The 26399-nt window shown below is 28.2% G+C and overlaps 2 protein-coding genes across 9 annotated transcripts in view; one reads left to right on the forward strand and one right to left on the reverse strand.

Moving 5' to 3' along the window:
- Positions 1 to 20246, forward strand: part of LOC149894385 (hatching enzyme 1.2-like) — an 86775-nt gene extending 66529 nt beyond the window's left edge. The window contains exons 1-13 of one of the 3 annotated variants that reach the window (XM_090079305.1): positions 4893 to 4997; positions 9423 to 9494; positions 12062 to 12094; positions 13042 to 13080; positions 13232 to 13261; positions 14003 to 14089; positions 14607 to 14748; positions 16829 to 16899; positions 17769 to 17873; positions 18225 to 18274; positions 18750 to 18948; positions 19612 to 19656; positions 19780 to 20246. In XM_090079305.1, the coding sequence (XP_089935431.1) occupies positions 4907 to 4997; positions 9423 to 9494; positions 12062 to 12094; positions 13042 to 13080; positions 13232 to 13261; positions 14003 to 14089; positions 14607 to 14748; positions 16829 to 16899; positions 17769 to 17873; positions 18225 to 18274; positions 18750 to 18948; positions 19612 to 19656; positions 19780 to 20033 (1218 nt within the window). In that variant the 5' untranslated portion in view covers positions 4893 to 4906 and the 3' untranslated portion in view covers positions 20034 to 20246. Of the gene's footprint in view, positions 1 to 4892; positions 4998 to 5956; positions 9269 to 9422; positions 9495 to 12061; positions 12095 to 13041; positions 13081 to 13231; positions 13262 to 14002; positions 14090 to 14606; positions 14749 to 16828; positions 16900 to 17768; positions 17874 to 18224; positions 18275 to 18749; positions 18949 to 19611; positions 19657 to 19779 lie in introns of those variants that run through there. The other 2 variants (XM_090079318.1, XM_090079311.1) reach the window with 2 other exon arrangements.
- Positions 20247 to 25521: 5275 nt separating this feature from the next.
- LOC149894390 (deoxynucleotidyltransferase terminal-interacting protein 1-like) overlaps positions 25522 to 26399 on the reverse strand; it is an 83296-nt gene continuing 82418 nt past the window's right edge. For all 6 annotated transcript variants that reach the window (XM_090079177.1, XM_090079167.1, XM_090079183.1 and 3 more), the window contains one exon: positions 25522 to 25773. In XM_090079177.1, coding sequence (XP_089935303.1) covers positions 25727 to 25773 — 47 coding nt within the window. In that variant the 3' untranslated portion in view covers positions 25522 to 25726. The remainder of the gene's footprint in view (positions 25774 to 26399) is intronic.

Raw genomic sequence — 26399 nt, forward strand, 5'->3', positions numbered from 1 at the left:
GCTCAAAAGTTAAGTTTCCAGTTCTTGAGCATAATAATTAAGTAAAAAAAGTAGCTCAAACTGAAAAAGTTTTCTTCATGAACAAAAGAAACGACCAAATATTGCAGATACAGCTATCATAAATTGTAAACTTGAATGCAATATACTTGATGTTTGTAGAGTAAGCTGAGTGAATCTTAAGAGCATGAGTGTATTTGATATAGCTTTTAGAAAACAGTCTTATTAATTACTTCCCCCATTCCCTTAATTATTTTTTAACATTGCGTTTGTAATGTTAAAAAAAAAATTAAGTTTATGCCATTTGTAAAGCTTCGGTTAGCAAAATAAAAGAACACAACATAAGCAGGCGTTATAAAGCAGTTTTCAATCAAACATACTGTAGGCTTATAGAAAAACATACACACACATATAAACATACATGCATACATACATACATACATACATACATACATACATACATACATACATACATACATACATACATACATACATACATACATACATACATACATACATACATACATACATACATACATACATGAATACAAACATTTATGCATAGATGCATACAAAGATTTTTTAACATGTGAAACTTAATTTCAAAGTTCAAAGTCGAAAAGTTGTAGTTCTATTAGTTGATGCTAATTGGTCGATTAACTTGGATGTCTTTATTTTTATGTTAATAAATTTTATATTTTTATAATAATTAAAATTTTTCTTTGAGCAAATTATAAACTTATACTCCAATGAGCCAGATCTTCAAATAGAAATTTTGGATTTGTAGATTAATTAGTCTTTGAAGTAAACGTACATGGAAAAAGTACATAGAAATGCATGGAAAAAAAGAAGATTATTGAAACACTAACTCTATGCATTTCAATAAAGATTTGAGTAAAAATTTGTAAATACTTATGCTTGTAAAGAAATGAAATTGTGCAGAAATGAAAACGATTGTAAACAATCGTTTTCATTTCTGAATAGCTTCAACAAAGATCTAGAATAATTGCTCCATTGAATATTTATTGCTACATCTTGATTGTATTATTTACGTAAGACCTTTATTCTGAGTGACACTACAGTTATACAACAACCGTGCTATTGCGCAACCAAGGGTCTGCAACAGTTATGCTTAAGTAACCTTATTAGTAAACAAAAAAATCCTAGTTAAGTAAAGCAACAACACAAGAGTCTCAAGTAAAACTCTGTTTGACTTGCTATAACCTTATTCTTATTTCAAAACAAATGCTTTCTGATTTTTGGAATGAGTATCTATAGACTGTTTTTTTTATTTCAAGCATTGATTTTCATAAATGCGGGAAAAAAATACGGTTGACAAAGTCTTACTGGATTTGAACAATCGTAAAACTAAGAATAAGAATGAAGCGCTGAACCTAAAGCATCTTTAGAATAATTACATTTCATTCACCGTTGCACAGTAAAATTGAAAGGATAACAACGATGAAGGTGATATGCTTTTCATAATATCCATGTTTTTTTAGATCCGCGAAAAATCTTCTCGTACCATCTTTGCATTATAAGTATGGAGCTTCGAATCGATAGGTTAATTAAAAACTACAGCCAGTAAAACAACTTTTGTGGTAGAATTCCCCGACAGTTGATGACTTCCGACGTCCCCGACAAATGATGACTTCTGACTTCCCCGACAGTTGATGAGCTCCTTTTTCAGAATTAGATGGTTCTCGGAAACACTGCTAAATGAGAGAGTGTTTCCGTCAATCCCTCATCATACTATAGCAGCAAAAAACGTCATGTATTTTCAATCGAAGGAGTTAATTTAGGCATAGGTTTTAAGGGGAAAAGCGTTGTTATTGTTGGTTAAAAATCTTAAACAAATGCAAAACTTTAAATCGTTAAGAAAAAAATGTACTCTTCTAATATTATTTAGAAAAAAATATTCTCTTGAAATATTATTATTCTATTCCATTATCAAGGAAACTTTAGGCATCGTTTTAAATTCTTTTACGTGTGAGCTTCCATAGTTTTTCATAAACTATTAAATAGTACGCTTTCACATAATAAAAACTGACAAAAAGGTTAAAGTACTCACCATGGTACTCTGTCATATTCTTTATGGACATTTCTATTCTATATGAACATTGTGGTAAGCAAAACAAAATATAGAAGGATAAGGAAAGATGAATAAAAGTTTGGTGAATATAAGAAAGGTAACGTTTCATAAATTAAGTATCCCTTATTTAACTCAAGTTTAAAGATCTTAGATTAATACTATTGCTCATATAAACAGAAATTCACTTTTAGCATGTAGAAATTAGAAGAACACGTAAAATCCCGTCAAATTTAACGCCACATCATTTCATGACAAACAAGTCATTTCATGACAGCCACAAATTTATAAAAAATCTTGGACAACAAAAAGGGTCATTCTATTTACCGCTGCTGACTACAAGCTTAACATTTAAGCATATACCAAGATCGCTGAGCAATGCGTCGATTTTGATATTTACAGTGCATTAACTGTTAAAATTAAAATCTTTAAAAGTACAGAACAAAACAAAAGAATAAGAAGTAAGTATGAATTCCATTTGAATTAGGGCTTTTTACGCCTTTCTTCTTTTGCTCATGAGGATATTTCCACGACCACATCAGCAAAAGAAATATAGCAGTTTGCAATTCTTAGAAAATTATTTTATTGCATTTAGTTTAATATTTAGCAAGTATTCACTCTTATTTCACTGTTTATTTTAAATATATGCTTTTATATAAGGCTGTTGTTCTTTAAGATGATCAAAGCTTTACATATAATGGCCTTTTTATTGACAATACCTTCGCAGAATTGTTAATACCCAATATTTAAGACTATTTAATAAAGGAAGCTAGCTTTTTCAGTTAAAAAGTATGATTTAATTTTAGAGAAGTTAATCTTGAATGATTCTAAACTAGTGCAATATCCATTCAAAACATCCATTCAAAACATCCATCTAAAGCAATATCCATTCAAAAAGTTTTTTAAAGGCTTAATGTAAAGCATGAGATGGAAACAGTAAAGTGACTTTAAAGACTTTTTTGCAATACTTTCAAAATATGCTACTCTTACCTTAATTAAAAAGAATAAGAAATTAGATTTCATTACAGATTTGACCATCAAAAACGACTAAAGTTCCGAACTAAAGTAGATATTTAAAGATAAAATTTTTTATAATGGCTAAACAAAGGTTTAAAGTTTAAACAAGCATCGAAGATTTTTTTTGCTGTGTACTTGTTTTAAGTTAGGTTAATATTTTTTCAGTTTTTCAGTTCTCAAGTTCCAATTACATGAAAAACAATTCTAATAGCACAACTAATACGTGCAGTGTAGCACCACTCTAAATTTCCACGTGAGTCCACACGTGACCCCCCACCCCCCACCCCACCCCTTATTCCCTCTTGATCCTATTCTGGAGTATGCTATTTATCACATTTACTAACATACTCCTTGTCTATTCCACATACCTGCTACGAGTCTTTAAATTACGGCGATGGTGAGTATACTTGAATGAAGTTTTTTACTTCAATAGTTAATTATCAAAAGTTTTCAAAAATCTAAATGTCGTATCAATAATTATAGGTGTTAAAATAACAGGCTCCCGATGCATGACTACTGGATCCCAAATACGGAGTCAGAATTCCAGACTAAATAATATGAAAATTTAAAAAGACATTTTAAATCATCAGTGACCATAAAGAGTGATAAACTGATGACTTTTCAAAATAAGCATAAGTACTTGCAATGTATATGAATGATTGACTTGCATTTGAAGTGAAAACAAAGTTAAAGTTTTTATGTTTTTATTTTAAAAATTGAATCTTTTAATCCTAAATGGTGCCGAAATAAACTTTGTTCCTGCGCGCTATTTCATGAACGCAGCCTGATGCCATTTATAAAATGAATCTTGATAAAAAGGTAATTAAGGTTGAACTTAGTTGAAAGTAGATTACGCATTCTTGAATGGTAAAAAAAACTTAAAGGAGTTTAAATCCCATTCAACCGCACTTTTTAATTAATCACAGTGCTATTACGTTCAACCAAAGTATTTAGCAACTTCTTATTGATTTTTTTTAAAAGGATGATATTTACAGTTATTTCATAAATTTTCCTAAACTGATCTTCTTTAATTCATGTGATAAAACATTAAAAGCCTATTATTCCATGAGGATTATAACATAAAACATACAATTGTGGACAGCTTATAGAAATAAGATGTGATGTAGGAGGTAGAAGAAAATAAATTAATGTATCGAATGAGTTAAATGCTTTTTTGAAGTATACGACAAGAAATTTGAAATACTTTTACAAAATTCTGCACTAAAGTTGGCTTTTGATGGGAAATAAAAATGAACATGAAACCGTTTATCGAGGGATTTTTTAGTTCATTTTGTGATTTGATAAATAAGTAGACTGTCATCGAAATTCAAACGATGTTCATTTTCAAAATTGAATTAATTGAAGGATAGAAAGAAGCTATACTAACAAACGCACACGCATGTATCCACGCACGTGCTAACTCTATTAATAATTTTTTGCAGTAGTTGCTTTATTAATTACCTCGCAGAAATCTGCAGCATTGATGCCCATGCATTGAATATTTGGTGCTAAATGCAATCATCATTAAATCCTCTTCAAGTAAAGTAGCATTAATACAGACAAATGACAAGTTTTGCCTCAAAATATTCAAAGCACGGGTATTAGTCATTATAAAAAATTTGTTCAATTTATTTTCAAAAATTACCAACTCATTTATTGAGTTATTTTTAATCAATCAATTTTTGTAAATTCAAAAAATTTCTTTCCTTACAAAACAAACTTCCAACACTATTATCATGATAACGGTGCAAGTAATTTTTGATTAAATACATTTTCTTTTAAATATTTCACTTTTAGGTTAAAATGAAGCAATTTATAATAATAATGATGGTGCTTGGTTGCGTCTATGGACGAGGTATTCCGAAGATGCCAAACAGTAAACGCAACGCTAAAGGTCACATTTCTTCTTCTCAAAGATTTTTTTTTTTTTGAATCTATTAACTCTTCAAATGAATATAGGTGGAAAATGAAGGTAAGAATATAAACTTTAACCTATGAAGGATCTTAATAGAAACGAAATGTTAAAAAAGTTAATAAGTTTATAAAAAAACACATAGCAAGGAGGCGTTGGCGATAAATTGAGTCAACAACTTTGATCGAACTTTGCATAATCAATTAGCATAATCTTAATATTTAAGTTATTTTTGAAAATTAGAATCTACTTGAAGCTCGCTTAACAAAAAGTTTTTTAGAAAAAATTAAGTTGACTAAAAACCTTTAGGGCCACTCAAATTTATGTTATAAAGAGGAAACTTTGAAATAGCCTAACCGCACTAAGTTGGCTTTTGTTGGTTCACTCTTTACTTACTCCCTTACAGTGTAGGATTTTACAAAATTACGTAAACTAATTGACCGAAAACATTTCTATAACTTTTTTATTTCAAGGTAAAAAAACCAATTGTTTAAATGACATCTTTTGTTTTAATATCAATTGTTATTTATATATGTTGCTATTTATATCTATTGTTATCTATATCTATTGTTTTTTATATCTATTGTTTTAAATGAGAAAACAAAAGGTTTTTTAACTGTAAGCTAGAATAGAGTTATTTTTCAAGCATGATGTATCGCTTAGAAAGATCGTCAGGTTAGAATTATTCTGTTCTATCTCCCATTTTAAACGTTGGGAGAAAATGAATTGTTAATTTTACTAAGTAATGATCACTTTTAAAATACATTTTATTTTTAAACTTTTTTTTTCTAAATAGTTTCTTTAAACATTAGTTATTTTAAAAATAAGTTATTTTTTAAAAAAGTAATTCTAAAATTTTACGTAATCTTTACTAATAGAAAAAAATCAAAAACTTTCTTTCAACGTTTAAAATGGGAGATAGAACAAAATAATTTTAACCTGACGAGATGTCGATGATTATCTTTTTATCAGATCATATTTTAAATTTTGTGACTTTTTCAAAATCTTCCCATAAACTACAAATTTTAAGTTCAATAAAAAAGCTGCTTACATTATTTTCATAATTTATTAATTTGATGTCAATTGTTTTTAATGACAAAACAAAAAGTTTTTAACTAGAAATATGCCTTTGATTTCTATTTTAAAATATCGCTGAAAAGCTGCTTACATTATAATAGTGATATAAATGTGTTAATAAAAAAAACTTCGCTCATATACTGAACTTTAATACAGCTTAAAAGAGAAAAATGTTATTATTTGAGAAGAAATTCGAAAAAAATATCTAGGAGTATTTTTCTCTGTCCGCTTTTTTACCAAATGGCAATGAAATGGGCTGTGTTTTGAGAAAGTAAAAAATTGTGACCGGGAATGACCGGCGGATGAGCACATTTGACAACGTGTAACAATCGCTCTGTTCTGTTTATTGATGTTCTTGTCTACAATCCTTATATGCGATTCACACGAAGGGATATTTGATGGAACATTCCGTGTTACATGGAATATGAACAAATATTCTCTCGTGTGAACGCAACTTGAACAAAAATTCACGGAACATTTGTCAAATGATATTAATAATAAGTTCCTTTTTATTTATCATTATTATTAAATATAAATTCCTCAAATGATTTGAGGAACCTTAGTACCGCCCTGAAAACCCAGAGCAAATAAATGTTCCGAAATATTTCTTTTCTTATGAAAAACATGGAGCCAATTTTAACTATCTTTAATGTTTATCCAGAAAAAGCGTGTACCTATATGTTATTTCACAATAAAATGTAACAGATAAAAGTGTCAAGAGTATAAAATCAGTGTTGCTTGATTTATTATTAAATGATTGACTGCAAGATTTATATTTAATGTTAAAGCAACTCAAAAGTTTTAACTGAAATATGATTTACATTGTGTTATCCTTTTACTATCATTAAAAAGAAGATGTGTGTGATACTTTCAAAATGTAGTAGGCTTAAAGCAGTCTTAAAGTGAAATAACAAATTTGTAGTGAATAGTCTAGAGGTTTGGCCTACATCTCTTCTAGAATATGCATGACATAATTAATTACATTGTATGCAAAAGTATTTAGATACATAAAAAATTTATATCAATTGTAAAGTTTAATCTTTAATTTAATTATCAAGCACTTCTTTTTTTCTTTTTTTTTTTTTTTTGCCAGATTCAATTTACTTACTCTTTTTAATAGGTGATAGACTAATACATAATATCTATTAAACTTAAAACTTTCGCAATGTCTCAGCATATAGAACAAGACGCAATTAATGCCAGCATAACTAATAAGTTCTTGTTGCATCTCTTGTAATGAAATAATGAAATAATAATAATAATAACGGGTGACAACTCAAAAATGAGACTGGATTTAAATACATCTCTTTTAAGGAATTAGGTAAAACAAAAAAAAATGTTTTTGAAAGTATTTTTATTCTAGTTTTTAAATATTTTATGTGTTTTTATTTTTTATAGAAAAATCATTAAAAAGCAAAGTTCAAAACAAGAAGAGATTAGAAAATGTGTGTAAGAATTTTATTTAAATTACAGAAATGCTGGTAAAAAGTTCTCTTATGACTTCTTACAAGATAGTTAAACGTGCTGAAAGTGTATGTGGTTACCAAAGAGCTCAAGGAAGTGGAGAAAAGGCTAAAAAAATGACAGAGACAAACATTAAAAGGCTCAAACTTATGTTTGGGCATAAAGACGGAGTTTCTCAATGACAGGCAGCTAAAAAAGTTCAACTGAGCTCAGCAACACATCAGTAAAACATTGAAAAAAGAAAAAAATTAAACCAAGAAAAAAAATGACATATCCAAAATGTTCTGACCAGCAAAAAGCAGTTGCTAGAACTAAATGCAGTCAATTGTCTCAGAAATTCAAAAATCGTAAGCTAATCATTGATGATGAGTCTTATTTCATGTTAAATCCCTCCGTATCAATCGAAACGATATATTTTATACTAGCAATCTAAAATCTACTCCATCTACAGTTAAATACTAAACAAAAAATTCAAAAAACATTTTTTCTATGAATTGCTTTTTCTGAAAATAGCATTTCTCAGCCATATTTTGTGCCTAGTGGACTGGCTGTAAATCAAAAAACCTACTTAAACAAATGAATTAAGAAGAGACTTATTCCTTTCATCGATAAGTATCATTCAGATGGTGCATATTTATTCTGGCCCAATTTGGCATCATCTCAATATGCAAAAACAGTAATCACGTACCTAAACAAGAAAAAAATCCTTTTTGTTGAGAAAGCGGATAACCCTGAAAACTTGCCAAAATGTCGTCATATCAAAAATTTTTGGAGTGGTTTGATAGGGCTTTTCTACAAGAATAAATGGTATGCAGAAAATCTTAAAAAATTACGCTCTAGGATCAAGTATTGCCTTAATAACGTTGATTTAAGCTTATGTGGAGTTTAGCTCAGTCTATTAGGGTTTAGCCTATTAGGTATTAGTCTATTAGGTATTAGTCTATACTAGGTCTAGTTGATAAAGTCAGAAGGAATGGTTTAATTAAAAGTAATTGATTACATAGATAAAAATTTGAATAAAAATACTTTCTAAACCATTTTTCCTTTTTTTTTTTACCTTATACCTTAAAAGAGCTATGTGTCGTTAAATCCAGTCTTATTTTCAGTTGTCACCCGTTAAAAAAGTTTTCCTTCTCGTAGACTTTCAAAAAGTTATATGTAAAAAGTATAACTTTATTTTGTTTCAGGGAAAATTGCTATCATAATGATTTGATTTTATTTACATAGTTAACGTTTATTTAAGCGATATTCCTTTTATGTACCGTCAAGCCGAATTTACCTGTGAACGCTACAAGGAACATTTCGAAGAACATTTTGCCCTGGTAACATTTCTTCGGGAATAATGTTCCGCCAAACGTCGCTCGTGTGAACATGGTATTGGTGTTCTTTGTGTATGCGTCGCTTCGCATAAACAAAAACAAAAAAACTTTAAACGAAAATCAATTTTGAATTATCAATTTTGAAAATCAATTTTGAATTATCCTGAAAACATTAATTGTATTTCATAAACTTTACCTTTTGACAATAATTTCGCTTTTTAATTGCAAATTTCTTATTGTGCCCTCCCCCTTCTTTTGAGAGAACAGAAGTTTTGAATCCCCATTTGAAGCAAGCTAACTACCATTGGCCTACAAACTATTCTATCTCAAAAAAGAACAATCCCTATAATGACTCTCAAAACCTTATTCCTACAGCGAAGCCACATAATGCCAGTATGAAACGCTTAAGTAATTATTTTCAACTCGGATTTAAATATATTTAATTGGTGCATGTGCAATAGTTTTCATAAACATTAGTATTAGTTTGCTATTTTTTGTTACTAATGTTGTATTTAATTATTACCAGCTCTTTTTATTTTTCTTTTAGACAATATCATTAAAGCTGATTTTAACAGAATATCATCAGATTTGAAAGATATTAAATCCCTGGTTGAGAAAGGTATGTTTTATTCACCTAAATCTAGATTTATAATACAACAAGCTCATGTTTATATAAGATTATATAATACGTAAGAACAAAAACAAAAATCCACAAAAAAATAAGCAAAATAAACGAAAACAAATATTTAAGTTTCTGTGGGCTAAATCTTGCCCATTTCTTTTGGTTCTAAAAAAATGTATTAAAATTAAGCTCTTGTTAAACATGGAAAGTTGTAAAAATTATATCATTTTTTTAAATTTTAGAAAAGTACAGAAATGCATTTAAACTTAAAAATGTCTACAAGTCTACATTTTTAAGACTTAATGACATTTTTTTTTGTTTAGACCACATATTTATAAAATGAAGCTAAAAATCCATAAAAACTTACTAAAGTTTGTAGTCCTAAATTTTGTTACTAAAATTTAGTAACAAAATGTAGTAACAAAATTTAGAACTACAAACTAGTAATCAAAATGAAGGAACTAAGTTAGGTTAAATCTAGCAATAAAAATGAGATGAAATATAGAAACCCTTATTTATATATATATTTTTAGAATTTATATTTATTTTAAATTAACATTAATTAATAAAAATAGAAGGTTATGTTTTGATAAAAAAAAAAAAAAAAATTATTATCAAATGTGAGAGGAAACAGAAAAAAGAAAAAATTATTCAATGATTAGTATCCTTATAGTGTGGCTAATTTAAAAAGCTTTTATTGACAAAAAAAGTTTTAACATTTCTGATCTAGTTAATGAAGGGCATACAGAATAAACCATATCTTATTAAGGTATATTTATCAATGAAATAAATATTGTAAATCTCATCTGCTTTTATGAGATTGTTTGTGTTGTTATTTGTATAGTCTTTATGATGTGAAGATACTTTATAGGCATTTCCGAAGATTTTTTTAAAGTTACATTGGGCAGACTTTGAAGCCCTTTCCTTGGATATTTTCTTTTACAATATGCAGGAGTTGCATTATTAAGGTATTAAGCTATTTAAATGCCTTTTTCATATCTCTACCATGGTTTCCATCAAGTAGTCTCATCTTTATGAAGTTTTGCATACTCTTAAGTAATGACTTTTACATATTCTATTAGCTTACTCTTTCTCTGCTTTGCTTTAAATCTCATTATGAAACAAATTGTATTCATTAAACTCAGAAACTCAACAAAATCCATGCAGTAATGTGAGCTAGGTGTTCATATTACTGCATGGCTTTTGATGCATTGATTCCAAAAATGGAAAAAATCAATATTCATTTGACTAAATTAAAAGTGCACTATATCTAATAACCTTGTTTCATTGGTTAAAGAGCAATAGGTTTAGTAATACTAGCATCAAGAAACAGATTTTTTAAGAGTGTAGACAAATTCTCCATTACAAGAGGTGGACTTTTATACAAAATTGACATTCTTAAATTTGTCACCATTATAGTATTAGTTCATCACAGTATTTTTTTACTTAGGGATCTAAAAATTGGTGGATTACCACAGTCTAAGCTCATTTATCAAGAGTTACTGCATTATTAAAATTGTGAAAACTTTTTGTCTTTTTATACCTGGTAAATGTTGATTTATAAAAAGCATTTTTTTTAAGAAAGAAAAGACTGTAAAATCAAGACGACTAAGTTTTCATTACAGTTATATATTTCTCTCACTGCTCTTTCTCAGCTTTTACAATTTATATAGGTTTTCCAAATTCATTTTATACAATGAGTTATACAATGAATATAACACATGCACAACACTCCTTCTGACGTGACACAATGATGCAATTACTTACACTAATTATAACAAAGACATCAGACGAAAACTAAAAAACAAATAGAAAAGTAAATTTGTAAAAAAAAAAAACCTCTCTCAAAATCAAAAGCATATTATAACCTAAATAATCAAAAAACTAACATTTTGAAAAAAAAAGAACATTAAGATTACAGAATATTATAAACATAATATTTCATTTGTTTTAGTAGAATCTATAAATTAATACATGGTTAGTCAGTGCATATAGTACAGTTTGGTACAGATTTATGGAAAAATAAGTCTGTCGTAATTGTGAAATTTGGAATTGAAAATTCCAATTTGTGAGAATTATTAATGTAGAGTATGTAAAAAGCTGTACCATTAAATGTGACTCTGGGTGTTTAAATTATTACTGTTTAAGCACAAATACAGTGAGACTAAATGTGTTTGGTCAGTGCTAAAAGTTTGGTGAACCCAGAATTTTCATTTTTGACATACCTTTGCAAGTTTTCTTGCAGTAGAAACCTTAATTTTTAACTCAATATTAAGTTAAGAAACATTGAGATTGAAGTCATAAACTATTTCTTATAAAATTACTAAAAGTGCAAATTTATGAATTTTTTTGTTTAAGTGAGCATATGATATGAACAAAAGTCTTAAGGTTCAGTGACTCTTGCTCCTTAAACCTTTTTTTTTTTTAATCTTAAGTTACTTTAAGTGATATGTGTTATGGACTACTTATATTTTTAGCTTTTATGGTTCAAGTAAATTCAAGTAATATTTTAAATATAAATTCTATAAAGCACATTGTTCTTTATTATGTTCATTTTTATTTAGAAATTGCTTTAGGGAATTACCATTCAAGAGTTTGTATGTTAAATTTTGATTTTTTTAAAAAGATGCTATTTGCTATTTTAATAAAGTTAGAAACCCAATATTGTTTTAGAATATTTATTACGGAAATTAATTACTGTATATACTGGTCAAATTTCAGTTGTCATATAATATGTAAGTAATAATTATAATATGTAAATAGTAATAGTAAAAATAAAAATAGTATCATCATCATCATCATCATCATCATCATCATCATCATCATCATCATCATCATCATCATCATCATCATCATCATCATCATCATCATCATTATCATCATTCATCATCATAGTAGTAATAATAAAAATAATATTGATAATAATAATAATAATAATAATAATAATAATAATAATAATAATAATAATAATAATAATAATAATAATAATAATAATAATAATAATAATAATAATAATAATAATAATAATAATAATAATAATTATAATAATAATAATAATAATAATAATAATAATAATAATAATAATAATAATAATAATAATAATAATAATAATAATAATAATAATAGTAATAATAATAAAAATAATAATAATGATAATAATAATAATAATGACAATAATAATAATAATAACAACATAAGTAAAAAATTTAAGTTTGTTTTATAAGTTGACCTTCCATTTTTATCTGAAAAGAGAAATTTAATGTTTTATAACTGATGTATAAGTTAATGTATATTTTCTATAGATTAATGTTTTCATCTTCTTAGCATATTTGCTCCACTCTAAACAGCTTAAAATCTCTAAATATACACCAGTATGTATGTTATTATACACCAGTATGTATGTTATAATAATAATATGAAGCAAGCATGGTTTAACATTTTCAAATATTTTATACAATACATAAATATCCTTGCTCTATTGACTTTTGAAAAAAATCAAACAAGAAAAAATTGTTTGCTTTTAAATGATATATTTTTCTTTCAGTTAGGAGGGAAGATATAAATAGAGTAAATATGAAACATGGTAAGAAATACATCTGTTTGAAGAATGTATATTTTGCTTTTGATTCTATTTAGTAAATAAAAAGAAGTAGTTCTGTTTTCATATTGTTTCAAAAGTTTTTTTTGTTTTTAAAATATTTTCCTTCTAGATGAAAATTTTTTTTTTTTTTTAGGAATATTGTCTGATATGAAGTTTAAAAATGGTAAGAAAGCATTTTTTAAGCTAAAAATTTCTAATTTTATTTTCTAAATGTGAGAAATAAAGAATTCATTGCAGGAATTAGATATGCAAAGGTGAGGATGAGGGGGATAAGTAAGTTTAGTTTTTAGTAATTCTGCATAGTCTCCTTTACTAGTTGGTCTGCATATTTAGGGATTTTTTTGTGAAATTTATTGCTTAATGGTCCAGCATAGATTATTAACAATACAACCAGATGTAATCTACTCCATATATTTTAAACAAAGCAGCAAATTCAATAAGTTCTGACTATGGTTGCCAACCAGGCAAAAATACTTATCTTGATCCTGATTCAAGTATTGAAGCTAAATTCTTTTAGTTTGAGAAATGTGGAATTTAGTTTCAAAGATTTAGACAAATTGTTTTTATGTAGTTTTTGGGTTACTTCATAGGCTAAAAAGCATAAATTGTCCAAACTCTTTTTTTGTGTATTTTTAATCATTTAACTATTTTTCTACTTATTTATTTGTATTATATTTTCGCATAATCAGAACTAGGTATAACCAATAAATTTACTATGTAACAAATTAGTTTATTCTAGCCCCTTAATGTATATGCATGAAAATAGTATGCAGACCAGATAATATAGGAAACCATGGTAACTTTAGACAGTATTGCAGCTATTTTCTTTTAGTTTGAGAATGGTATAAGTTGGGTTCAGAAAACTTGACATACTGATTTTATGTATTATTTTGTTACTTTGTAGGCAATAAACGTGAACTCCCTAACCTTTGGAAAGAATCCAATGGACAGCCACGTGTTCCATATGTTTTAGATATGTCACGAGGTCAAGGTACAAACACTTTTTTTTTTATAAAAGTTGTGATGAATTGAATACTAAAATTGTAATAATTTGTGCAGTTTTACTTAGCTAACAGGGAAAGATATATTTTTAAAAAATCTTGTTGTCTTAGACTTCAGATTTTTACTCATTACTCATTGAAGAGTACCTAACAGTAAAATTAGGGTATCAAAACTTTTGAAATGAATTTCCATTTAGGTATTTAATATATTGGTTTTATAGATTTTTAACATAATATTTTTTTTAAGTTAAAAGTTTATTTATATCTAAGAATAAATTTATTACATGTATTTACGTTTTATATATTTTTTATTTTACATATGTAGATTATATATAATTATTTTATATTTTTATTATTATTTTAATTTTGATTTACTATGCATAGGAATTATTTTAGGTTGAGTCAGATGAATATGAAAGTGTGTTTACAATTGCACCATAGTTAATGACAATTTTTTAAAAAGAATACTTAGATTAATTTTTGATTAGATTGTAAAATCTTTTTCAGATTACAGTGCAGTTATTAAAGATTCTATTAAAGCATTAAACTCATACATGAAAAACTACTTGTGTAAATCTTATCCTGATGTTTGGGTGCCTCGCACTACTGAATTAAACTATGTAACCTTTACGACTGTGGGAAATGGTGGGTAAGTCATAATTTTTGCAATTATGTTATGATTTTACTGTGGTATTACAAATTGATGTGTAACTTATTCTGAGGAGTAAGGGAAAAAGCTAACAGTATCCCTGAAAACTTTCAACTGCTATTTAACCTGTGAGAATCTGAGCCCTCAATGGTGTTGTATGCTGAAATTGCTTGAAGTACCAATATAACATACAGCAATTTATCAAATGCTTCAATTGCTCAAGTAACCTAAACTTATATGTTCTCTTTAATATCTCTTTAAATTATAGCAATACAAAGCTACCAAAATTTTAATTTGTTCTTAGTGGGCCCCCTGTGGTTTTAGAGCAGTTGTTTAGCAACTGCTCTTAACTGTGAAAATCTATGACAATAGTCTAGTAAAAAAAGTCTTAAGGCTTCATATTTTCTACAAAAAAAAATTATATTTTTGAAAATAATATTTTTTTTTATATTATGAGGTGGAGCCGCTCTTTTAAATAAGTTATGACATCCAGAACACAAATATTAATTTTTTTCAAGTAACTTTCTTTTTTCAAATGTTACTTGAAAAATTTCTTTAATAAATTCTTTCACAATTTTTTTTCCTCTGTTAAAGTTGTCTTCTTTTTAAAATTGTTAAATAAATTTCCCTTTATAAATTTTATAAATTTAGGAGTACTTAATTTTTTAAAAGTTGGATTGAACAAGGTATTAAAGTATTTAAAAGAAGATGAAACTTGAGTATGTAGTAATTTATTTAAACGAAAACTTGACAATTCTTTTACAACTTATGATTTTTTTTTGCCGGCTGGTCATCAACTATCTATTCTGAAACCAATTAAATAGTCCTTATGAATTAGATTTTAATTTTATTGTAATAAATTTATAATAGAGGCAGTTTTAGGTCTGTAAACAAAACTTTATTTGTAGCTTGGTAACCTTAGGGAATTACAAGCTCAAGTTCGGTAACTAGCATTATCTTTTTAAATGTTTTCAAAGAAAAAATCAGCCAATTCATTTGTAACCATGGGTTGCATGATCGGATGATTTGAAACAGAATAGCTGTATTCTCTTGATTTTTTTCATTTGCTATGTTTACTCCATAATTGTCACCATTATGAATAATGACAGATTTTGTGCAGCATTTATAAACAGATTGGAACTGCTATATATTCCATAAATGCAGTATATGATTGCCTAAGATCTCTTATTACATTATTGTCAAAATTGTGTATTTAACAAAGGCAATAAATAACCAATATTTAAACAATTTTTACTCCTAAAGTTATAAGATTATTGCAAAGTTAATGAGGTTAAGCTTACTAATTTAGAAATAAGTTTGCTTTCAGATAAATGTGTACTAAAAATTGTAAATCAATGCTATACAATATACTCTACTTTTAGCAGATTTGTAATCTATCAGTAACAGGTATGTAACAAAACAATGAGCGTTACTAGTTTTGAAAACTTTGTTTTTATCCCCATTTTGGGCTTAGTATGTGTGTCATGTTTCCCACTTACAGATTTACATTTGCATGAAGTTTTTATGTTAATGTTCAGTGCACTTATACAAATTTATGCTCAATCTAACATGCTCCTTGTATTTTTTACATTAGTGTGAGGATAATGCTTTTAGATAAAAGAATACTAGTAATTTAAATCAATCTTATATAATGTACTTGATCAGTAACAAATATGTAATCTATCAGTAACAAGTATGTAATAAAACAAATGCATTACCAGGTTTAAAAAATCTTGTTTTTATTGCAGTTTGGGTTTAGTATGTGTGATTTTTCCCACTTACAGGTTCATACTTCACTAATTTGTATGTAATTGTTCAGTCCACTAGTTTATGCATGTTCTAACTTGTTCTTAATTTGGTTTATGATAGTTTGCCATTGATAAAATTTCACTTACTCAGCTTGTCTAAAAGAACTAAGGATGCTTTTATCAGAATTTTTCTATGAGAGTCAGTGATAAACATTTTCTTACATTCTGTTTGCAGATGCTTATATTCTCTTAATAGATTTTTTTAAATAGATTTTAATGTTCATTTAACACATTCTAGTGAAGTCTGTTAAATTTTAATACTATCTTAATAGATGCTGGAGCTATGTTGGAAAAATAGGTGGAAGTCAACAACTAAATATTGGGGATGGTTGCCAATATAGAGGTTTATCATCATTTTGGATTTTTTGTTTTTCTTTTCTTTTAATGAAGCTGGTCAGAAGACTTTTTTATTTTTGGAGAGAAAAATATGAAATTCAATATAATTTACATAAAAAAAAGCAAAACACATAGGTTATATTAAAATCATTTACAGCACAAAAAATTTGAATAAATCAATAGCAAAAGACTTACCTAGATATAGTCACACACAAAACAAAAGGCAGATTTGATACACAATAAGGTAAATTCTAGTTTTCTTTTGAAGACTCCATTAATAAAGTGTTTAATCAATTAGATATGCGGGATGTTTTTTTTTTCTTTTTTTCCCACTTTTTTTTTCTTACTGTACATTTGTGAGCTTTTCCAGTGTATGAGTTCACTGTAGAAAGTATTTACTGTAGTTTACTAAAGTATTTACTAAGACAGTTTTCAAGTTATAAACATACAAAAATCTCAATTTTTGAGCAAAACATTTGAATGAAGATTATAAGTCGAACAGTAGAGTAACAAACTTTGAAGAATTATTCATAATTTTGTTGTTTCACTTTTTATGGTATATACATATATAAATATATAAAAACGAGCCAGGTCATGAATTTTTGTTTTTGTAAGTTTTTTCCAGTGTATGAACTATATTAGAGTTTTATAAATATTTAAGTTGTAAACATTTAAAAATTACATTTTTTTAACAAAGTTTTTGAATCCAGGTGATAAAGCTTTGGTTATAAAGAAAATATAACAGAACATAAGAATTTATAAAATTTGAAGCATTATTCATTAGTTTATTGTTAGGCTTTTTGTGGTTTAAAACACATTAAAAAAAAAACAGTTGAATTTAGCAATTTATATTTTTCTAAATTTGTTATATTACAGGAACTGTATTGCATGAAATGCTTCATGCCATGGGCTTTATACATGAGCAAAGTCGATGTGACCGTAACACCGCAGTAGAAGTTATATATTCAAACATTCAACCAGGTATGTTGACAAATTTATTGGTTGCTTTAAAAAATAATAGAGTTGAAATTTGTACACATTTCTGTCTTGGCGTTGTATTTCTGTTAATGATTGCCAGAATAAAATATTTATAGTAATAAAATGAACAAGAATAAGTAATTTATTGTAAAAAGGAAGAATAGAAACAAATCTTTGATTTGAATTGATTTTTATATTGGTTCTCTTATTGTTCCAAATTTTTGTTTTGATTTTGCATGTTAAAATATATATAAATATATAATATAGATTATCAAATTGACCAACTATATCAAAATGGTATATACAAAAACTCAATACAATTGTAAAGCTTAAGTCATTTTTTCTTGATTTAAGGATTAGAGAATCAGTTTGATATTGACACAACTAGAACATTCTTCACTTCAGTAAGTTTGCTACAATGTAATATTTTGAATGAGTTATTGTTATGAGTGGTGACATGGGTAGTGATATTTTATTTCAAACAAAAAAGGTCTTTGTTTAAAAAATAGATTTGAACTTGAAAAACTGAAAAAAAAAATTGTCAGGAATTTTTTAGATTCATGTTGATGAAGTTTTTAGTTAGTCAATGCAGTTGTAAAAGTTTTATAAAAAAAGTTTTTAAAATATAAAAATTTAGATTAAGAAAATAAATATCAAAAAATAAAGTAAAAAATAGATAATTATATTTACTTATCTTAATTAAAATTTCAATTTTTCAAAAGTTTTCTAAAAGGTTTTTTAATAATTTTTCAAAATTTTATTAAGTAAAAAAAAATGAAAATTTCATGATTGCATGCTTCAAAAAAAAATTCTTTAGGAATTTGAAAATGAATGAGCACTTAGCATGCTAACTAAATTAATCCGTGTAAGTTTCTTTAGAAATACGATATATGGTCAATAATGCAGTACAACATGTGGGGTTTTAGCAAGTTCGATTTCTATAACGAGACATCAAAAACAATAAGAGTGCAGAAGAAATTTTTAACTTTGTCGGCAACTGATGAATGGAACGTCGGCGAATCTAGTGACTTGAGCAAATCTGATAAGTTGGATCTTAACATAATGTATGGATGCTTAGGTATGCAGTTTTTAATATCGTCGAGATCGTTTCGTTTTATTCAATGTTAATCAAAGGGAAAAGTTTCAAAAGTTGAATCAGATCTTTTAAATAGGACTTTATTAATCTTGCTTTACACAACTTTTTTTCCGATTGTAAAGTGTCGGTTGGAAAGTGTCGGTTGGAACATTAGTACAACTTTGTGTTTAATCATTAAACATTCTCCATCGTGAATTTTTCCATTTCTTAAAATCCTTTTTTAAAAAAAAAAAAAAAAAAAATCTAACTTAAAAACGCAATTTATGAGTTAAAAGTTGAGCGGATTTCAGTTTCTATTATTTCGGTGACCTTTCACTTTTTATATTCGGATCCTTTTATATGTAATGGTTTGAAACAATGAGTACCAAATTCATGGTTCGAAACAATGAGTGATAAGGTCATGGTTTGAAACTAAGAGTGATCAGGTCATATTTATCATATTTCTTTAATGATTTTCTCACTTCTTTAATTGGTGGGCTTAATTGCTTCTAAAGCTTTCTTAATTTTTTTAAAAACAAAAATTTTCATATTGTTATCTTTTTCGTTTGTCTTTGAAGTAAAAGATATCATGATAACTCTCGTTTACAAATTTTATTTAATAATGTATGTTGCATTATTTTAAGTCCCTCTTGTTTCTTATTTTAGCCCCAACTTGTACAGTAGGATGTGATGGTGTCGAAATATGTCCAGGTAAAAATCTTTAAACCCAAACCTGATCCACGTAAACAGATGTTACGTTTTATGATATAATATTCTTATGCTACCTGACTTTTTTTCTATTGCAGTTTACAAACCGGGTTATATATTTTTTAGGAGTAACCACTCAATCCACGACAACTTCAAAGACAACACCAACTACTCAAACTCCAACAACCACTAAATCCATAACAACTACTCAAACTCCGACAACCACTAAATCCGTAACAACTACTCAAAATCCGACAACCACTCAAACTCCGACAACCACTTCGAAGCCAACATGCATTCAAATAATTGTTGATGCGATCAGTAGTTTGCAATCTCTTTTAGATAAACTCAATTTTTTCAAAAATATTTTGTCACAGTAATAGAGTTTTTTGTATGATTTCAAATAATCACTCTTGCACTATTTAACTTGTAATAAGTTTGATTTTTTAAAATATCAGAACGATTTTTTCGAATTTTTAATCTTCATCGTTTTTAAATAAATTGTTATTTGGTTTTTTTAAATATATTTTTTATGCATGCATTTATGTAGATGTAATTTTTTCATTAAATATAAAGAATATTCGAAAGCGTTATTTCGTTTTTTTCTTCTTGTGGTTGCTGAGTTTTCTAATCAGTTTGCGCGCATACATTAAACATTTAACATATTTCATTTTTGTCAGAATTTTTTTCCGTTCGATAGGAATGAGGAGACTTTGACACCTAAACACCCCTTGCCTGCCCCCCCCCCCCCTGTCTGTATTTGCTTTTACAGTTTAGTTAAAAGAACAAAAAAGTTCAACTTATACGCAACAACACTAAGTTATTTACAAAAGAGTTCTGAAACAAATCACCACGGCCATAACAGAAAAGTCCAAAATCTTTTCGGTCTCATTATTGTTGGTTATAATTTCAAATATTGATTCTCGTATTGAAACATTGAAATATAGTTTAAATTATGTTTTGATAGCTGTAATAATGTCTTAACATTTCTCAACACAAGCTTCGCAATATCTGGACTAAAATCCGATTGAACAGCAGTTGGAACATTTGGATCATTAAATGATTGGCCGAAAAGTAAAAAACTGGCAAACTTTATTCAGCAAAGATTCTTTCGAACAAACCAAAGTGTGTGCTAATCAATGTTGGTGACAATTTTGCCACCGTCGTCAATAGTTGGAAACCGTCATCACATAGACATCCAGCTGTCTTAGAACTTAAAATTCCGTTAATTTACATCACGTGATCAATCCAGATGTTAAAACAAAAACTTTCTAGGTTTTAGAATGCAATCCTAAAATCAAAGACGTTGTTGAGTTTGTTACTTTTTTATGTGTTTGTTAATAGCGTCAAAAAAAATATTTTTTATAATGGTGTATTGTTATAGTTTTTTCAAAACTATCGCTATACTATTATACCAGAAAAGAAATGTACTTTCCCGTCATACGGAAATTTTTGCTTTTCCTGGCATGTGGAGTTTTTTGCTCTTATAAGTCTAAAATGAGTGAGTAAATTTCAAATCAAGATGAAAAATGACAAATTTACAGAGCGTTCTTTGGTTTCTACTTATGAAATCATTGAAAAAACCCCAATTCACTTATATGCATATACACAGAGAAGAACGGATTGCCAGATTTATTTTTATCGCAATAAAAAGTTAAAGTTTTTCATCGTTTATAGACTTTTAATTGTGCTTTTTCTGTTTTCTTTCCTTTCAAATATTTTAAAAAACATTTTTGAGCTTTAATTGCATTTTTTAATTATCAGGTAACTTTCTTTCCGCCAATTTTTTCTCAAAATTTAAGGTTTTATTTTCAAAATTTGATAGTATATTTATAATCCAAAGTATTGTCCATCGCTGGCAACTACTTTTTCCCATCCATCCGGCAGTAAACGAGTCCTGCGCGAGGATTCGTTTACTGCCGGATAGATGGGAAAAAGTAGTTTGCCATTTTAGTAATTTCGGTTCTTACCATGAAGTAAAAAATTGGACTGATTTGAGGGGATCCACAAATCAGTCCAATTTTTTACTTCATGGTAAGAACCAAAATTTTGATCAGCCAGGTGGTGCGCCATTGATTGGAAAAGGTGGTAATCAGATAGAGCAATATCAGGAGAGTACGGCGAGTGTGGTAGAGCTTCCCATTTTAGCGTTTCCAAGTACGTTTTCACCGGTCGCCCCACATGGAGGCGAGCATTGTCATGCCGCAAAATCAATTTGTCGTGCCTTTCCTCGTATTGTGGCCATTTTTCCTTCAATGCTCGTTTCAAACGCATTAGTTGAGTTCGATATCGTTCGCCTGTAATGGTTTCACTCGGTTTTACCAAATACATAGGATAATCTGGGAGTCGTAAATATTGGGTCTGGCTGTAAATGTGGAAACATGGCCGGGGAAACCTAATGATTTTCTGCGTTTGTTATTATCGTAGTAAACCCATTTTTTGTCCCCAGTCATAACATGGGCAGAAATCCCTTCCGTCATTGACTTTAAAACAGCTGTTCACAAGCAAACACCGTTCAACGTCCCTCGGCTTCAACTCGTACGGCACTCAATTTTATTGCTTCTTAACCATTCCAAGGGTTTTGAGGCACTTGGAAATGGCTAGCTGAGTCATATGCAATGATTCCGCCAACTCTTCTTGGGTTTGGCACGGGTCTTCGTCGATTGAAGTTTTCAACTCGTCATCTTCAAACACCTTTTTCCTTCCACCACCGGGTCAGTCTTTGATGTTGAAACCACCGTTCTTGAAGCGTTGAAACCATTCACGACAAGTTCTTTCACTAACAGCTATCTCACTATACGTATCAGAGAATATTCGACGAGCCTCAACCGCAGATTTTTTTTAATTGAACGCGTAAAGTAAAACTTCCCGTAAATGACGAGAATTTGGTTCGCAAACTGATATTTTAAAGCGATTAAAAATATATGAAGTGAATACAAAATCACTTTTGTTTAAAAGTAGCGCTTTCGAGAGATATATAAAGTTACCAAATGATACTTTAGACTCGGCAGTTCTATCCATCACGTATCTCTTACGCCATCTATCGAAAAACGGCGGAAGCAAAGTTATTAACCTAATATTTTTTTCAATATCTTAAAATGTGAAAATTTTTCAGTCATCACGAGTCCATGCGATTCTTTTTTCTATTGATAAATTTTCGTCTATTACTGTTAGGAACTTAAAAAAAGCATTAAAAAAACATTACGTCACCTCATGTCACAATGCTAAATTTTTTCATAATTGATTGAAAAGTTAACACAAGGACGTTCAACGCATTGTTATAGATCAAAGGTGCCGCCGATTAGCCAAAACTATGCGTGTTACCGTCAATTTTCTAAATTCATGATACAGATATTCCGACTTCTACCTATAAAGCCAAAAAAAATAATCAAGAATAGTTCACAAATCTGAAAAAGGTTGATTTGAGCTATGAACTTTGCTTAATAAAAATTTAACTGTAATTAAACTTTGACGTCTAAAACTAGGTTTTTGCAAAAAGGCAATGTATGGTTAACTAGAGTGGATAGAATAAAGTAAAACAAATTTTCCTAGTTGAATTAAAATTGCTATGATATAGTTTAAAGGTCAAATAAGAGATTTTCAGTGTTCTTTTCACCCCACTCTCAGATTATGCTTCCCACTTTAAGGCTCAAATCAGAGAGTATTTCTTATTTTTGTCGGAAATGTGGAACTTATTTGCCTCGCTTTTTTTGCTCTTGAATTTGTGATTTTTTTTTTTCGTCCTAGTTATAAATTTTCTTATTTAAGATACTGAAATCGCATTTTGTCTAAAGGTATTATTGCTAAAAGCATCTTAACCCTTTCATGCGCTGGGTTGTTTTATAACAACAAATTAAACTAAGCTTCCCCAATGCAAATGGTGCATTCTAACCGATTTAAAACAATATTTTATAAAGGAGAGTTGAAAAAGGCTGTAGAAAAAGTCTACTTTAACATTCCTTTCGTTGCATATTCTTGAGCCTTCTACAAGTGATGTACAGCCTTATTTTTAACCTTTTCTAGATATATCAAAAGAAGTAATCTTATATTCCTATCTATTATCTCATTACTGGATAAATAACGAGTCTTCATGAGGAATATTTAAAACATTTATGTAGAAAGTGTGGCTGCATAATGAAACAGGATAGTCACTATCAAATAAAACCAGTTGTTATCTTTAAACAAACAACTCTTAGTTTTTACAAGCTGGATATAACCTCAGACTATCAAAAAGTTCATCCTGAATATTTATGGAAATCATGTTATATGGTCTTATTCAATTTAGATTTAAAATCCAAAAAAGGCTTTGAAGTTGAGAGGAATGATAAATTCTTCACTTTTTCTGAACATACAGAAACCTGTTATGTATATAACACACTCACAAGAGTTGGAGGAAATAAAAAAGTACATGCGATAAGTATTCATCAACAGTTAAAAGCATTTGCATCAAAACATGGTTTTTACTGTTACAATCAAAATAACACAAATTATTTTGTAATAGTTAAAATCAATAGTTATCACCAATCAAATGGCATGTGGAGACTAATTGTTTTAAATCCTGAAGTGCCATTATCCAATAATATTAACAAATCTCTTCAAGATCAACTAAATCTTCAATCTGCTAATATTTTCCAACATTTTATTCACAAAAATCTGTAAAGGTAATTATGACTTCCACTATCTTTTTTTCTAATCAGAAGTAAATTTTCTGATTTAAGTTGGAATAATTGACACGAAAGAAGGCAATACAGTTGAAAACTTTAAAGTTTTTAGACATAAAGATTGTTCATAAATATGGTCAGAAGTCTGTTGTGATTTTAGTACCATCTACCATACTAACTTGCCTGTAAAGAAATCCAGGTTAAAGAGTAAAGAAAGCAAATCATCTATTACCTTTAACTAGCCATTTTTTAACTTTGCACATTTTCTTACACCAGTAAATGTAAGAAATGTAATAAAGACAACTTCCATTTTTCTATATGGAAGTTCAATAGTACATTACAACAATTTACTGTTTTGATTAGTTTCTAAAATCAAAATTAAGAATTATTACAATATTTTCATAATCTGGGAGTATTTGCAAATATAAATTAGCACCAGTTTAGACGTTAAGTTCCACAACATGTGAGTATAAACACACCTTTAGTGCCAATCTAACATTTCTTTTCATGCTTTTTAAAATTCGATTCTCTAAGATATTCATTGTGACATTTCGGACAGGTAAATTTAGTTATTAAGCGTTCTTCTGTTTTTTTCAGCATTTTGGTTTCTTCTTCTGCAATCAGCTTCTTTGTAGGAATTCCTGGTGTATGAGCTCCAATTCAAAATCCTCTGATAACAAGTCCGCTAAATCTTCAAGATCTATCTCAATAAAATCATCCACAACTATTTCAATTTCGTTATCAATATTTTCAAGCAAAAAAGAATAATCGTCTTGATTAATAGCAGAGTTTTCTGTCATACTCATTTTATGTATCGCTGCTCAGAAAAATATTTAAAAAAATATTTTTATTGGATAGTCGAGACCATCTTTTTCCGACGTCGAATAAAATGAAAATACTCCCCGGTTTCACAATTATCACCTATTGTTTCGCTATTGTTATCTAAATAATACCGTAACACGCATATCTTTTTTATGAAACAATGAGTTGAACGTCCTTGGTTAACATTATGTCTTGCGATCGCATATAAAACGATGATAAATCGGCTTAGATTTTGTCTTGTTGGCGTTATTAATATGCTAGTACGATACTGGAAATAAGATTTGAGAAAAGTAACAAGTTAGAAGAAGAAGAACTCTTAAAAAACGGTTATGAAAGGTCGCCTATGGATCACTCAATGTAGATAAATGCAGAAAATTACACATAATAAACGAAATATCTATCTCATTTTCTTTTAGCTCACTAGAAATTTTACCAAATACAATAAGTTATTAATAAAAGAAATAAAAACTTGCGCCGCATTTAAATGGATATCAACGGCATCACGCAGCCATGCAGTAGATTTTATGATGAAAGTGTACTGTTTCAAACGGATGAGATGAATCCTTCAATGAACATTTTTGCGACATCGACTAAACGTCATCAGACTCTCGCGTGGTTTGAAGAATAAGTGCTTGCCCTATTTAAAAAAATGAAAAACATTGAAAGAAATTAAAAAAACAGACGAATTAAAATTACACTCTAATTTAGTAAAAGCGTATTTTTTTAATAACTAATTCATGTTTTCTCTCCTTCACTTTTATGATTCCTTATTTTGGGTGAATACTTTAGTAGTCAACCAGGATTAAGATTTACAACCCAATTATTTAATATGATTTTTTTTTTCTAACACTCCCTGTACATTTTCTTACATTTTGATAATGAATATTTTAATAACTTTTATTAAGTGTTAAGAAAAAATTTCTAAAAATTATTGAAGTTGGAAATTATATTTGTCAATTGTTGACTAAAGGGCCTGTATTTTTCTATCCCTGTAATATGATTTGTCGATAAAACAACAAAAATAAAATACGACAAATGAGGCACTATTTAAATACTTAATAAATGTGCGTAAGTTTGAAACAGGTCAGCCAATATTGCACAGTCAATTACAAATGTGTTCATCTTATTTAGATAATTGAAAAATTAATTAAATTTTTTAAATCTAAGCTAAAATGCATGGAATTATTTCTTTAAGATGAATGCAAGCTAAAAATAAAAAAAACAAAAGCTTTTTGTAAAAATCCTGAGAAAAATTCCGCAGCA

This window comes from Hydra viridissima, unplaced genomic scaffold (assembly GCF_058129835.1).
Source record: "Hydra viridissima isolate aposymbiotic clone 2 unplaced genomic scaffold, HvirCarnegie_v1 scaffold_1, whole genome shotgun sequence".
Lineage (NCBI taxonomy): Eukaryota > Metazoa > Cnidaria > Hydrozoa > Anthoathecata > Hydridae > Hydra > Hydra viridissima.